The sequence below is a fragment of the Pristiophorus japonicus genome, chromosome 5 (assembly GCF_044704955.1).
Source record: "Pristiophorus japonicus isolate sPriJap1 chromosome 5, sPriJap1.hap1, whole genome shotgun sequence".
NCBI lineage: Eukaryota > Metazoa > Chordata > Chondrichthyes > Pristiophoridae > Pristiophorus > Pristiophorus japonicus.
The window spans coordinates 218,478,309-218,491,749 of NC_091981.1; the positions used below are offsets into that span (position 1 = coordinate 218,478,309).

A 13,441-nucleotide genomic window follows, 5' to 3' on the forward strand; every position below is an offset into this window, starting at 1 on the left:
TAAAAGTCATTGTGATCACCTTTCTGCTCAGACCTGGCCCCTGTCCAGTTAGGGTGGAGCCCATCCCAATGGTGCAGTTCCTTCCTGTCCAGTGCCAGTCCCATGAAATGGAACCCCTCCTTCAGTCATTTGTTCACCTTCCTAATCTGCTTATCCCTATGCCAATTTGCACATGGCTAAGGCAATCATTCAAAAATTATAACCCTCGAGGTCCTGTTCTTTAATTTAACTCCTAGTTCCTGGTACTCTCCAAACAGGACTTCTTGCCTATTCTTTCCTATATTGTTGGTCCCAACATGGACCACAATGACTGGATCCTCCCCCTCCAATATCAGTTCATACCGGTTTGAGATGTCTTTCACCCTGGCACCAGGTTGGCAATATATCATGCGGGACTCAGTCCCGTTTACAGAGGATGCTATCCGTCCCCCTAATTACTGAATCCCCTACAACTGCCACATTACGCTTCACCTCCTACCCCCACGCTTTAGGCAGCCTCCTGCTCAAAGGTGTTCTCCGAATGCGCCCTTGAATTTCACAACCAAATTAGTTACTTTTGAAGTGTAATCACTGTAGTTTTGGAAACAAACATTACAACAGTGGCTACATTCCAAAAGTATATCATTGGCTGTAAAGCGCTTTGAGACATCCGGTGGTCATGAAAGGTGCTATATAAATGCAAGTCATTCTTTCAAATGCAGCAATCAGTATGTGCACAGCAAGATCCCACAATCAGTGCGATTAATCTGTTTATGGCGGCGTTTGGTTGAAAGATACATGTGAGCAGAGAACTGCCTTGTTCTTCAAATACTGTTCCATGGGATCTTTTACATCCACCTGAACTAGACGACAAAATCCTCGAAACTGGATGGCACGGTGTCCATTTTACAAGCATAAAATGGGCACCTAAAGGTCCAATATAACGGGCAGCAAGCGCGCACTCATTCCACGGCAGCATTGTGCACTGGTTAGGCAATAGGGGGCCTAATGCCCATTTCAGGCCCTCTGCAAAAGTTGGTTGCGAATGACTGCAGTATGTGCCGTGCATGCTGCATTCAGTTTCTTCAGGCACTTAGTAGCCAAACCAGCGGCCCCTGAAAGGAGCACTGGAGGCTGCCACCTGAAAAGGCAGGTTTGCTAGCTCCGCATTAAATTCACGGGTTGCTGATAGCCACCGCTGGCCCCCTTCCCTGGGCTTACCAGAGGCCCTCGGCTGACTGGTTACCGGTGAACTGCAAACTCCAGTTGCAATGAGAGCAATTTGCTGGGGTCCTGCCGCCAGCCTCATTAGGTACGTGCCTGATTTGGGCACAATTCTAATTTCTATGTTAATGCCTCAATTTAAATCTCATCTAATGGACAACACTGAACAAAGCAGCCATCTCTCAGTAGTCGTACACTGAAGTGTCAGCATAGATTATGTGCTGCAGTCCTGGCGTGGGGCTTGAAACCCTTCGGACTCAGAGGGAAGATCACGGCCACTGAGCTATGCACACACACGGGCATAATGTGCGCAGAGTGAAGGACACCCAATACATACTCACTTCTCTACAAACAGATTAGGAAGAACATTGATCTAAATGTGCATTTTCAACTCACAGCAAGACTTCTCATTTCCTTTTGTTGTTTGATTAATTTTTCTACTCATTATCCCTACCTCAACTAATATAAACCAAACACATACAACAGTAGAGTTTGTGCGACTTGTGTTTTAATTCAATACCTTCATTATGGAACCTACATTGTTTTTTGTTGCTCATATAAGCTTGCAAAATGTTCAATATCAAACCAAGCAATATTTGGCAGAATTCAGTACAAAAATCAATGTCCATCATTATTAAAAAGTTAAAACTGATTTCACAGCAGTTACCTAGTGCAGCATTATATAATCAGCCAAAACTCATACATTCCATATCATGCATTTCTCTTTACATATATATTGTATAACATTGCATAATGTTGTAGCTGGCTATTAGACTGGGCACTCAAGAGGAAGAGATTAGGTTCTTTTGGAAAGTTTAGTTTTCTTTTCAGTCTTGCTTCTGTTAAATACACATGGTGCACATGATGAACTGAAAAATAAATTGTAAAATATTTATCAACCATTTATGTCTCACATTTGCAAATCAAACAAAATTAAGTAACGTTAATTCTTTACTTCTAATGTTTACCCCTCTCCCAAAGATGTGAACTCCTTTTTGTGGTGCACTTCCAAGTGACTTATTATAAGCCTCGACAGTGGGTGTTGGCAGTTTATTCGCATAGGGGATCACAGGAAAGTCCAGTTCAGTCCACACACCCAGCAGAGGTTGCTAGATAGCAAGGAGTGGAAATCAGAGCTGATTGCAATGTCCCTACCGTTACCCTGGCAGAGGTCAGATAGTTCAGCAGAATGGGGATCCAACTTGGGATCTTTCTGAACAACTCTGGAGCTACAAGAGAAGTTGCGTTTTGTTTTTACAGAGTGACTGAAAAACTCCCTCGCTTGATTGATGATTTAGGGAATTTTCAGGGGAAGGAACTGGTGTCTCTGCTGAAGGTCAGAAGTTGCCCCAAATCATTTACAGTACTGAAGTACACTAGTTTATGACAGTCCCAAGTGGAAACAAATACTAAACATTGATAAATGGCACTTCTAGATCTTAGTTATCGTCATAAATTTCCCCAAACTTTCCAAGTGGGGCAAAAATTTCAATGCTGGTCATGAATATTCTTTTTATACTTTTAAGTTTAAAAAAAGGATTATATTTTCTATTACCTCATGCGACGGAGACAGAGAAACTGGGAGAATGGAATGGAGTCCTTACAGGAAGCAGGGTGGGAGGAAGTGTAGTCCAGGTAGCTGTGGGAGTCAGTGGGCTTATAGTGAATGTTTGTCAATAGTCTATCCCCAGAAATGGAGACAGAGAAGTCGAAGGGGAGGGAAGGGAAGAGTTGGAGATGGACCATGTGAAGATGAGGGAAGGTGGAAATTGGATGCAAAAATGAAAGAAATTTTCTAGTTCAGGGCGAGAGCAGGAAACAGCACCGATACAGTCGGAAAAACAGGTGAGGGGGGGGACCCGAGTAGGACTGGAATAAAGAATGTTCCACATATCCCATGAAAAGACAGGCATAGCTAGGACCCATGCAGGTTTCCATAGCAACACCTTAAATTTCATGGCCCCAGCACTTAAGAATCTGTTACATTTCGAACGATTGCTCGTTCTGACGAAGGATCTTCGACCTGAAACATTAACTCTGTTTCTCTCCCCACAGATGCTGCCTGACCCGCTGATATTTCAAGTTCTTTGTTTTTATTTTATTTTCACGTTTGGCAGTTGGCTTTCAGATTTTAGTGGAGCTCAATTTCACCCCTCCCCCAGTATGATGCTTATTTAAAAAAAATATATAATAAAAACACAATCAACAAATCAGAAAACTGGGGCACGAGTGTATAGTGAACCAATCAGAAAGCTTGAAATAAATACCACGCAAAAAGTTATATATTAGATTTCAATCAGTAGCGAGTAGTAATAGTAGTTGCTTGAAGAGGGTAAATGTTCTCCAAGAACTACTCTATTATTATACGAAAATGACATTCATGCATCGGTCACTGGAGTTGAACTGAAGTCAACTTAACAGTTCGACTCCCCAGTTACGTTAGTATAAGGATTCAGCTACTAAAATTAATGCACAAGTATAAAGAAGTACCTAGATAGATAGTAAGGGGAAAAAGGTCACTGGTGGGCGTAGTTTATAGGCCCCCAAATAATAACTTCACGGTGGGGCGGGCAATAACCAAGGGAATAATGGAGGCATGTGAAAAAGGAACGGCAGTAATCATGGGGAATTTTAACCTACATATCGATTGGTCAAATCAAATCGCACGGGGTAGCCTTGAGGAGGAATTCATAGAATGCATACGGGATTGTTTCTTAGAACAGTATGTTACAGAACCTACAAGGGAGCAAGCTATCTTAGATCTGGTCCTGTGTAATGAGACAGGAATAATAAACGATCTCCTAGTAAAAGATCCTCTCGGAATGAGTGATCACAGTATGGTTGAATTTGTAATACAGATTGAGAGTGAGGAAGTAGTGTCTCAAACGAGCGTAATATGCTTAAACAAAGGGGACTACAGTGGGATGAGGGCAGAGTTGGCTAAAATAGACTGGAGACACAGACTAAACGGTGGCACAATTGAGGAACAGTGGATGACTTTTAAGGAGCTCTTTCATAGTGCTCAACAAAAATATATTCCAGTGAAAAAGGGCGGTAAGAGAAGGGATAACCAGCCGTGGATAACCAAGGAAATGAGAGTGAGTATCAAATTAAAAATCAATGCATATAAGGTGGCCAAGGTTAGTGGGAAACTAGAAGATTGGGAAAATTTTAAACGACGGCAAAGAATGACTAAGAAAGCAATAAAGAAAGGAAAGATAGATTACGAAAGTAAACTTGCGCAAAACATAAAAACAGATAGTAAAAGCTTTTACCGATATATAAAACGGAAAAGAGTGACTAAAGTAAATGTTGGTCCTTTAGAAGATGAGAAGGGGGATTTAATAAATGGGAAATGTGGAAATGGCTGAGACCTTAAACAATTATTTTTCTTCGGTCTTCATAGTGGAAGACACAAAAGCCATGCCAAAAATTGCTGGTCACGGGAATGTGGGAAGGGAGGATCTTGAGATAATCACTATCACGAGGGAGGTAGTGCTGGATAGGCCAATGGGACTCAAGGTAGACAAGTCCCCTGGTCCAGATGAAATGCATCCCAGGGTATTAAGAGATGGCGGAAGTTATAGCAGATGCATTCGTTATAATCTACCAAAATTCTCTGGACTCTGGAGAGGTACCAGCGGATTGGAAAGCAGCTAATGTAACGCCTCTGTTTAAAAAAAAAGGGGGGCAGGTAACTATAGGCCGGTTAGTTTAACATCTGTAGTGGGGAAAATGCTTGAAACTATCATTAAGGAAGAAATAGCGGGACATCTAGATAGGAATAGTGCAATCAAGCAGACGCAGCATGGATTCATGAAGGGGAAATCATGTTTAACTAATTTACTGGAATTCTTTGAGGATATCACAAGCATGGTGGACAGAGGTGTACCGATGGATGTGGTGTATTTAGATTTCCAAAAGGCATTCGATAAGGTGCCACACAAAAGGTTACTGCAGAAGATAAAGGTACGCGGAGTCAGAGGAAATGTATTAGCATGGATCGAGAATTGGCTGGCTAACAGAAAGCAGAGAGTCGGGATAAATGGGTCCTTTTCGGGTTGGAAATTGGTGGTTAGTGGTGTGCCACAGGGATCGGTGCTGGGACCACAACTGTTTACAATATACATAGATGACCTGGAAGAGGGGAGAGTATAGTGTAACAAAATTTGCAGATGACACAAAGATTAGTGGGAAAGCGGGTTGTGTAGAGGACACAGAGAGGCTGCAAAGAGATTTAGATAGGTTAAGCGAATGGGCTAAGGTTTGGCAGATGGAATACAATGTCAGAAAATGTGAGGTCATCCACCTTAGAAAAAAAAAACAGTAAAAGGGAATATTATTTGAATGGGGAGAAATTACAACATGCTGCGGTGCAGAGGGACCTAGGGGTCCTTGTGCATGAATCCCAAAAAGTTAGTTTGCAGGTACAGCAGGTAATCAGGAAGGCGAATGGAATGTTGGCCTTCATTGCGAGAGGGATGGAGTACAAAAGCAGGGAGGTCCTGCTGCAACTGTATAGGGTATTAGTGAGGCCACACCTGGAGTATTGCGTGCAGTTTTGGTCACCTTACTTAAGGAAGGATATACTAGCTTTGGAGGGGGTACAGAGACGATTCACTAGGCTGATTCCGGAGATGAGAGGGTTACCTTATGATGATAGATTGAGCAGACTGGGTCTTTACTCGTTGGAGTTCAGAAGGATGAGGGGTGATCTTATAGAACCATTTAAAATAATGGAAGGGATAGACAAGATAGAGGCAGAGAGGTTGTTTCCATTGGTCGGGGAGACTAGAACTAGGGGGCACAGCCTCAAAATACGGGGGAGCCAATTTAAAACCGAGTTGAGAAGGAATTTCTTCTCCCAGAGGGTTGTGAATCTGTGGAATTCTCTGCCCAAGGAAGCAATTGAGGCTAGCTCATTGAATGTATTCAAATCAGAGAGAGAGATTTTTAACCAATAAGGGAATTAAGGGTTACGGGGAGCGGGCGGGTAAGTGGAGCTGAGTCCACAGCCAGATCAGCCATGATCTTGTTGACTGGCGGAGCAGGCTCGAGGGGCTAGATGGCCTACTCCTATTCCTAATTCTTATGTTCTTATGTTCTATCTCTACTCACATCATCATATGCAAAATTAACAACTCCTTGTTGGGAAGCATCTCTTCTTCTGAAGGCCTCTGATGGGGAAAAAGAAACGAAAAGCAAACTTTATTAAAATAATCAATAGCAAGACAAATATGCGATTTACAAAATATGTAATGAAGCTACGTATATGCTAGTATACAAATGTGCTTAGCTTAGAACAGTGGTTCCCAAACTTATTAAAAAATAAATGTATAAACCATTTAGATATATATAAATCAGAGATTCATGTCTCATGCGTGCACCCCTCTTTCTAAGAAACAGAATTTTTGCATAGAACAAGAGGATTTTATATTCTCAGCAACAATATGTTATTTAAAACAGAAAGCAACATAGATAGCACAGTACCACTACTTAACTACTGAAAGATGCTTGCTTGGTTGTACCCTATCAGTATTTATGACCAGGTACAGTCAAGCAACGAAATAGGCAAATACAAGATGATTCAAATTCCCAATTAACCCCCCCCCCCAACCCACAGAAAACTATGCCCACTTAAAACATACAAATACTAGGTTTTCTTGGTTGTGTTTACTTTTTCAAGTGATGGTGACTTTACCAAATGGTTTTGAAGATGAAGTTTTGTTTCAAAATCAATAAAACAAAAAAACCTCAAGCTTAAAGATCACAAATGTAATAATATCCAAAGACAGTCCCTTGAAATCGAGGTAGACTTGTTTCCTCTCAAAGTGAGTGCTCAGGTACTGTGTAGTCCAATATGGGAATTACATTCTGTCACAGGTGGGACAGACAGTCGTTGAAGGAAAAGGTGGGTGGGACTGGTTTGCCGCACGCTCCTTCCGCTGCCTGCGCTTGTTTTCTGCATGCTCTCAGCGACAAGACTCGAAGTGCTCAGCACCCTCCCAGATGCTCTTCCTCCACTTAGGACAGTCTTTGGCCAGGGATTCCCAGTGGGGATGTTGCACTTTATCAAGGAGGTTTTGAGACTGTCCTTGAAACGTTTCCTCTGCCCACCTGGGGCTCGCTTGCAGTGTAGGAGTTCCGAATAGAGCGCTTGCTTTGGGAGTCTTGTGTCGGGTGTGCGGACAATGTGGCCCGCCCAACAGAGCTGGTCGAGTGTGGTCAATGCTTCGATGCTGGGGATGTTGGCCTGGTCGAGAACACAGACCTTGGTGTGTCTGTCCTCCCAGGGGATTTGCAGGATCTTGCAGAGACATCGTTGGTGGTATTTCTCCAGCGATTTGAGGTGTCTACTGCATATGGTCCATGTCTCTGAGCCATATAGGAGGGCGGGTATCACTACAGCCCTGTAGACCATAGCTTGGTAATAATCTAAAACATGCATAGAAGGTATATCCAAAGGAATTACTTTCAGAAAACATCAATGAAAATTTACAATGTGGGCACAGACTTGCAACATGGGGTCATCTTGAAAGGACATGGTTTGACAGGGCAATAAACCCTTCCACAAATACTAGTTTCCTAAACGTATTCAACAGTGTGCAAAATGCTTCCTTCAGTGCAATTGACACGTAGATCACAGTTAAGGTATTAGGCAGAAAAAGGTAAGTGGCCATAATCTTTATAATTTCACTTTCTTTAAAGATAAACAAAGTCAAAATTAGTTAAAAGTTAAACTTATTTTGCACCAGAGAGCTCTTTTTAAAAAAAAAAAATCAACATAGTTGTGGCTAACATTCAAACATAGAGGAATAAAGTAATAATGGCTGTGCAGCAGCCTAATCTAATCGCTGCTTCACCTTCCGACAACATGCGATGTCGTAACCGCAGTATGAATCAAAGCAGAATGAAATGCCAGTCTTTTCCTTTATGCAAATTTATTGTAATACTAATTCTGGGCAGTGCAAACAATTCCCTGTACAGTGCACATTGGATGTTTGCCCTCATCATCAAACTGCTTACGGGAATTCGACGAAATACAACCCACCATTCACACCGTTAAAAGTATTCAGCATAGTATAATTTTAGTGACTTATTCTGCGCAGATGGTGCTGGAGCATGGAATGGTTTGCCATAGAGTGTTTTCGAGGCAGGGACCATTGCATCTTTTAAAGGAAAATAGGATAAATATTCTCAGGGCAACTAGAGTTGGGTAATATAATGCCAGCTTTGCTGGTGACGCCCGCATCCAGAGATTGAATTTTTCAAAAATCTGAAAGTTAGATAAGGTGTTAAAAAGTCTGAACAATATCACGAGCACAGAAGACTGAAAAAACTTGAAAATCTATTCAGTATATGGTACAATGCACTGCATTCTCAAAAGGAGATGCGTACCTGTCAGAGACCGGAGTCTCACAAAACAGGCTACGTAATCGTCAAACGAGATCTTCCCCTGGGTGCTATATCGCTTTATTATTCCGTTCAAACCTTGGGGAGACAATCTGTACCCTAATCAATGAAATGGACAGAAAATGTTTTAAAATGTTACACAATCTTTATACATGTCTGATAATAAATCTGTATGAAACAGCACTTTTTACATGAAAATTCAGGTTACAAAAGAACTGGATAATTAACTGGATTTTTTTTTGGGAGGTGGGGGGGTTGTCTTGTGGTGAGAGACACAAAATTCAAATATGTCCAGGCATATCTTGACATGATTTGCAGAATTTATATGATCACAATGTAGAACAGACGGTTTATAAATCTCAAGAATGTACACAGTAATGCATCAGTTCTTGGGATATTTTAATACAGCTGTACTTAAAAAATTATGTCATTAGGTATTTAAAAAAAAATCTAAGATATTGCCCCAGAGCCTTCCCTGAACATTGTCTAAGATTTTTATAAAGTAAAACGTATTATGTTGGTGTTATACTAAAATGGCTGATGGGATAGCCTAGCTATTTGCAATCCTGATTGCAAAATGGGGGATCTGCCAATTTTACAGACAAAAATTGTATCAGGATTTCCTTTTTAAAGCAAAAGAAAATTGTTCCTGCAAAGCCTAGAAAAGTAATGGTGAATGCCAGAACATGGTCAATAAAATATGATTGGGGTTTAAATCCCTGAAGATCATAACCTGGCAGTTCAAAAGCTGATCAAAGTTGGAAGTAGTAAATGCAACAATTGGTTTTGTCAAAATAGTCAGCAACATTTTCAAAGTGAATTAAAAATTTATGAAGTCTAGATTTTTAAAATATTTTGAAACACATTGTGGAAATTAGTCTTTGAGGACCAACTCTTGTGTAGCTTTGCAAGCTTCAGAAGAAAGTTCAGTCCAAAAGGAAGCTGGCCTTGCTTACATAGTTTTGCAACCTTTAATGAAATTCAACATTTTCTCCGCAGCATGTTAATGTATTGTATTTGAAGGGGGAGTGATACAGAATTTCTTTCAGAGATACATGAAAATATTGCAGAATGGGCAAAATTGTTTATGGAGAACAGAGTTATGTTTATAATAAAGAAACTAAGGCTGAAACAGTCAAAAGATCTGTATCAGAACCACATAATATTGCATTTCAAGCACTTGCATCTCATTAACCCCTCACTCTAAATAAAAAGGAAAATAATGACTGTTACAAATAAGATGTTAATTTGAGACCAGTACCTACGGATATCAATGTGGAGCCAGTACCACCAATATTGTATTGCTGGCTCCAGAACACTGTTCAGGCAATCCAAGTTCTTAGCTTGCACAAAGCTCCACTAAACAGCATCCAAATGGCAGTTTATTTTACTATATAATCATTATCTTTTAAAATCTTTGCCTTTTCGGAAAAATATGTAACTACTGCAATTGCCTGATTTCTAATGCCTTATGATCTCTCTACCTATTCTTTTGGTACAGCCCCATATTGTTCAATATTAACTCAAGCTGCTGATTCGTTATTCGATAACGCTATTATCCGTTGGGGGAAAGAGTGTTTCATCTGACTCCTGTTCTTACACTTAAATTGCTAATTTAAAAAAAAATGTATACCCCTAGTAGGTAAACCTTTCACCTCAAGCAAACAATTTGGCTGGATTAATTTTGCAAATTCCCTTCATAACTTTGAAAATTTCAGTTAGATCACCTTAAAGTGCCCCTACTTTCTAAATAAAACAGGACCAACTTTTCCTCGTAGCTTAAAGTGCTAATCTCCATGCCCCTTTAAGGGGAACAATACCCTTCTTATAATTAGCAGACCAGAGCTGCTGTAGACACATCATTAAGAAAAAAGTAAAAGCAGTCAGGGTCACTGCCCACAGGTTTTCTCCTCCCATTAGGGGAGCTTCTCCACTCAGTAGTCTACACAATTGGAGCAATTATTAATTTCTGTATAGTTACTTGCTAATGAATTATGATACTGTATTTAAGGTCATCTGCAAGTGCAGAGACCTGATTATATCTTAGAAAATTATCTTAAATCATGGGAATAAGAATATTTTATTATTCTAGCTTTTGGTGTGTTGGAGGCAATTGCAGTGTTTCTGCAGCTGGAGGGTGGGGAGGTGAATAGAGAAATCATTAAATGAATGGAATGCATGAAACCTGTGACTTACCCATAGCACTAATAGCTTGTTGTAGTTCCTGGGGTTCCACAGTTCCACTCCTGTCTCGGTCAAAAGTAGCGAAGTTCTGCCGCCAGCTATTCAAAACGGTCCAGAGCTCCTTGAACTCTGCAAAGCCCATAGTGGCAGACATATCTCGCTGGGAATTAACATTAAGGGACAAAAAGTCTTTGACAATGATCATTTACTGCTAAACAAATATTGAAGTCAAAATTCAGCAGTAATATGGTACTAATCAACAAATGCAAAGGTTAAAGAAGTAACTTGAACTGGAGCCTGCAAACGTCAACTGTTAGCCAATTTTTAAAAAACGTACCAAGCACCAAACGTATGGTGCATAGCTCATCTCATAGGAGTAGAAAGGACTGATCTGAATCAATACTTCACTGCACTGATAAGTACATGAAGGAAAAAATAGAAAGATATGCTGATAGGGTTAGATGAAGTAAGGTGAGAAGAGGTTCGTGTGGAGCATAAAAACCAGCAGAGACCTGTGGGGTCAAATAGCCTGTTTGTGCTGTAAATTCTGTGTAATGCCCGAAGTGGATGCGGTGCAGACACTCAAACATCTTCCCTGTATTTAGGGGATCTTGACCATAGGCCTTTATTCAGGGCTGCTTTTCAGTTGTACATTTTTTTTTGGAGTGGTCAGCTTTCTTGGGACTTTTTTTCTTCCTTTCTTTTACACAAAAAAGCCTGAAAAAACCTCAAGCTTTTAATCAGCAATAAAAATTGTTTTTAATTAACATGTATTTCTCTTCAACACAGTCTCTTAACAGAGCCTGTAAATGTATCTGCAGAAATCCTGGCATTCCTCATGTCTGCCAATTCACACATGACACAATCTGGACTATGCCCTATGATGAGTTGGATTTTGCTACCAGCAGGCTTCAAATATCTCTCAGTGCCACAGGAGAGCAGAATTTGATCCCTTCAAATTATAACAGGAGATTTTCCCAATAGTGTCGACTTGATTTGTATTTTCTCTATTCCTTAAAAGTCTCTCCCCTAACCACCCACTATTCACAGAGAGGATATAGACAATGTTATACATCTGAAGCTAAATAACTGACGGGCTAATGGGCCCGTCACAATACGATAGATCCTTTTTTCTGTAAAATTGATGGTGGGGCATGAAGGAGAGAAATGCATTAATTTCTGTTTCCTTGTTTATTTTATCTATGGACTCTAAACTTCACCTTACAACTGGCATAAAGTGCCATTTTGAAGTTTATCATCAACCATGACAAATATGAGGCCATGTCTAGCGTAGTCCATTCAACATCTTGTCCAAAAGGCAGGAAATCAAATCTTTCATTTTATAAAAGCCATTTAATTACCTTGCCATTTAATTTTTCATTCTGCATACCCTAGAACTCCTTCAGTTAAAATTGACACAAGAATACGTTCCACAAGAAGTCCACATCAGTTATTACACTGAATTTAATTCCAAATCACTATAGTTAAGGATTGCTAGTGAAAATGATCCTCCTCACTCAGTTTCAGACCCATTCAATGTGCACAAATGCCTTACAATTTAGAATTTCAAAAACACTTCACTAAAGTAACAGAGCAAAAATGATTATATTCAAGTTTTCCAATTATCTTTATTGGTTATTTTAGAAATGTGTATTTTAGTTTTGATTTAATTTATTGTCATGCTCTGAACAGGTGCTAAGTCTATCTGCACCTAACAGTTACCGTCATAGGCCACTGTCATGTATCTTGCATTATTATATATAACTGTATCCTAACATGCTATACATGACTGTAATAAGATATGACCTGTAATCACCAGCATACCTTACCACCAGGGGTGCACATGCAAGAGACAAGTATATAAGGACAGGTCTCAGGCAAGTGCAGCATTCCAGAGCTGTGAAATAAAGGTGCAGGTCCAGAGTGACCTTGACTTCACTACATGCCTCGTGTGAATCTGTACTGAGTGGACAGGACTTTACAGCCACAGTAATACATTTACGTGAATTTTCAGAGATCTTTAAGCCAACTATATGCCCACATTCATCAATCAACATGGGGGAGGGGGGGGCACCCATATTGGGTTACCATCACATTTCTCCCCTGTCCTCCTACACTTAAACTATTGTTTAACAATGACCTGGTGCATTAATGCCACTTTATATCAAATTCAAAAGTTGAAATCTTAAGATCTATAAAAACATGGAAATAGGGTTGGGTCAGCAGTTCATCACATGCAGACCAATACAATCTAAGTTGTATTGCCAGATCTATTCAATTCAGAGAAGACATAAATAATGATTTCTTCAATTAAGTTATAGAATTCTTTCAATACCCTATTGGCTACGGAGTAGCAAACAGCTACTGAAACAGATGCGAGACTTTTTTATTAAATCTGTTTCTGGGACGAGGGCGTCGCTGGCAAGGCCAGCAATTTTTGCCCATCCCTAATTGCTCTTGAGAAGGTGGTGATGAGCCACATTCTTAAACTGCTGCAGTCCACGTGTTGAAAGTACTCCCACAGTGCTGTTACTGAGTTCCTGGATTTTGACCCAGCAACTATGAAGGAACGCCGATATACTTACAAGTCAGAATGGTGTGTGACTTGCAGATGATGGTGTTCCCAAGCACCTGCTGCCCT

At 40.3% G+C, this 13,441-nt stretch overlaps 1 protein-coding gene across 1 annotated transcript in view; it reads right to left on the minus strand.

Moving 5' to 3' along the window:
- Positions 1–1,694: 1,694 nt before the first annotated feature.
- The window catches only part of LOC139264597 (sorcin-like), a 29,269-nt gene continuing 17,522 nt past the window's right edge, over positions 1,695–13,441 (minus strand). The window contains exons 5-8 of the mRNA XM_070881320.1: positions 10,813–10,960; positions 8,602–8,715; positions 6,322–6,380; positions 1,695–2,072 (exon numbers count right to left, since the gene is read on the minus strand). Of these exons, the coding sequence (XP_070737421.1) occupies positions 2,046–2,072; positions 6,322–6,380; positions 8,602–8,715; positions 10,813–10,960 (348 nt within the window). The 3' untranslated portion in view covers positions 1,695–2,045. The remainder of the gene's footprint in view (positions 2,073–6,321; positions 6,381–8,601; positions 8,716–10,812; positions 10,961–13,441) is intronic.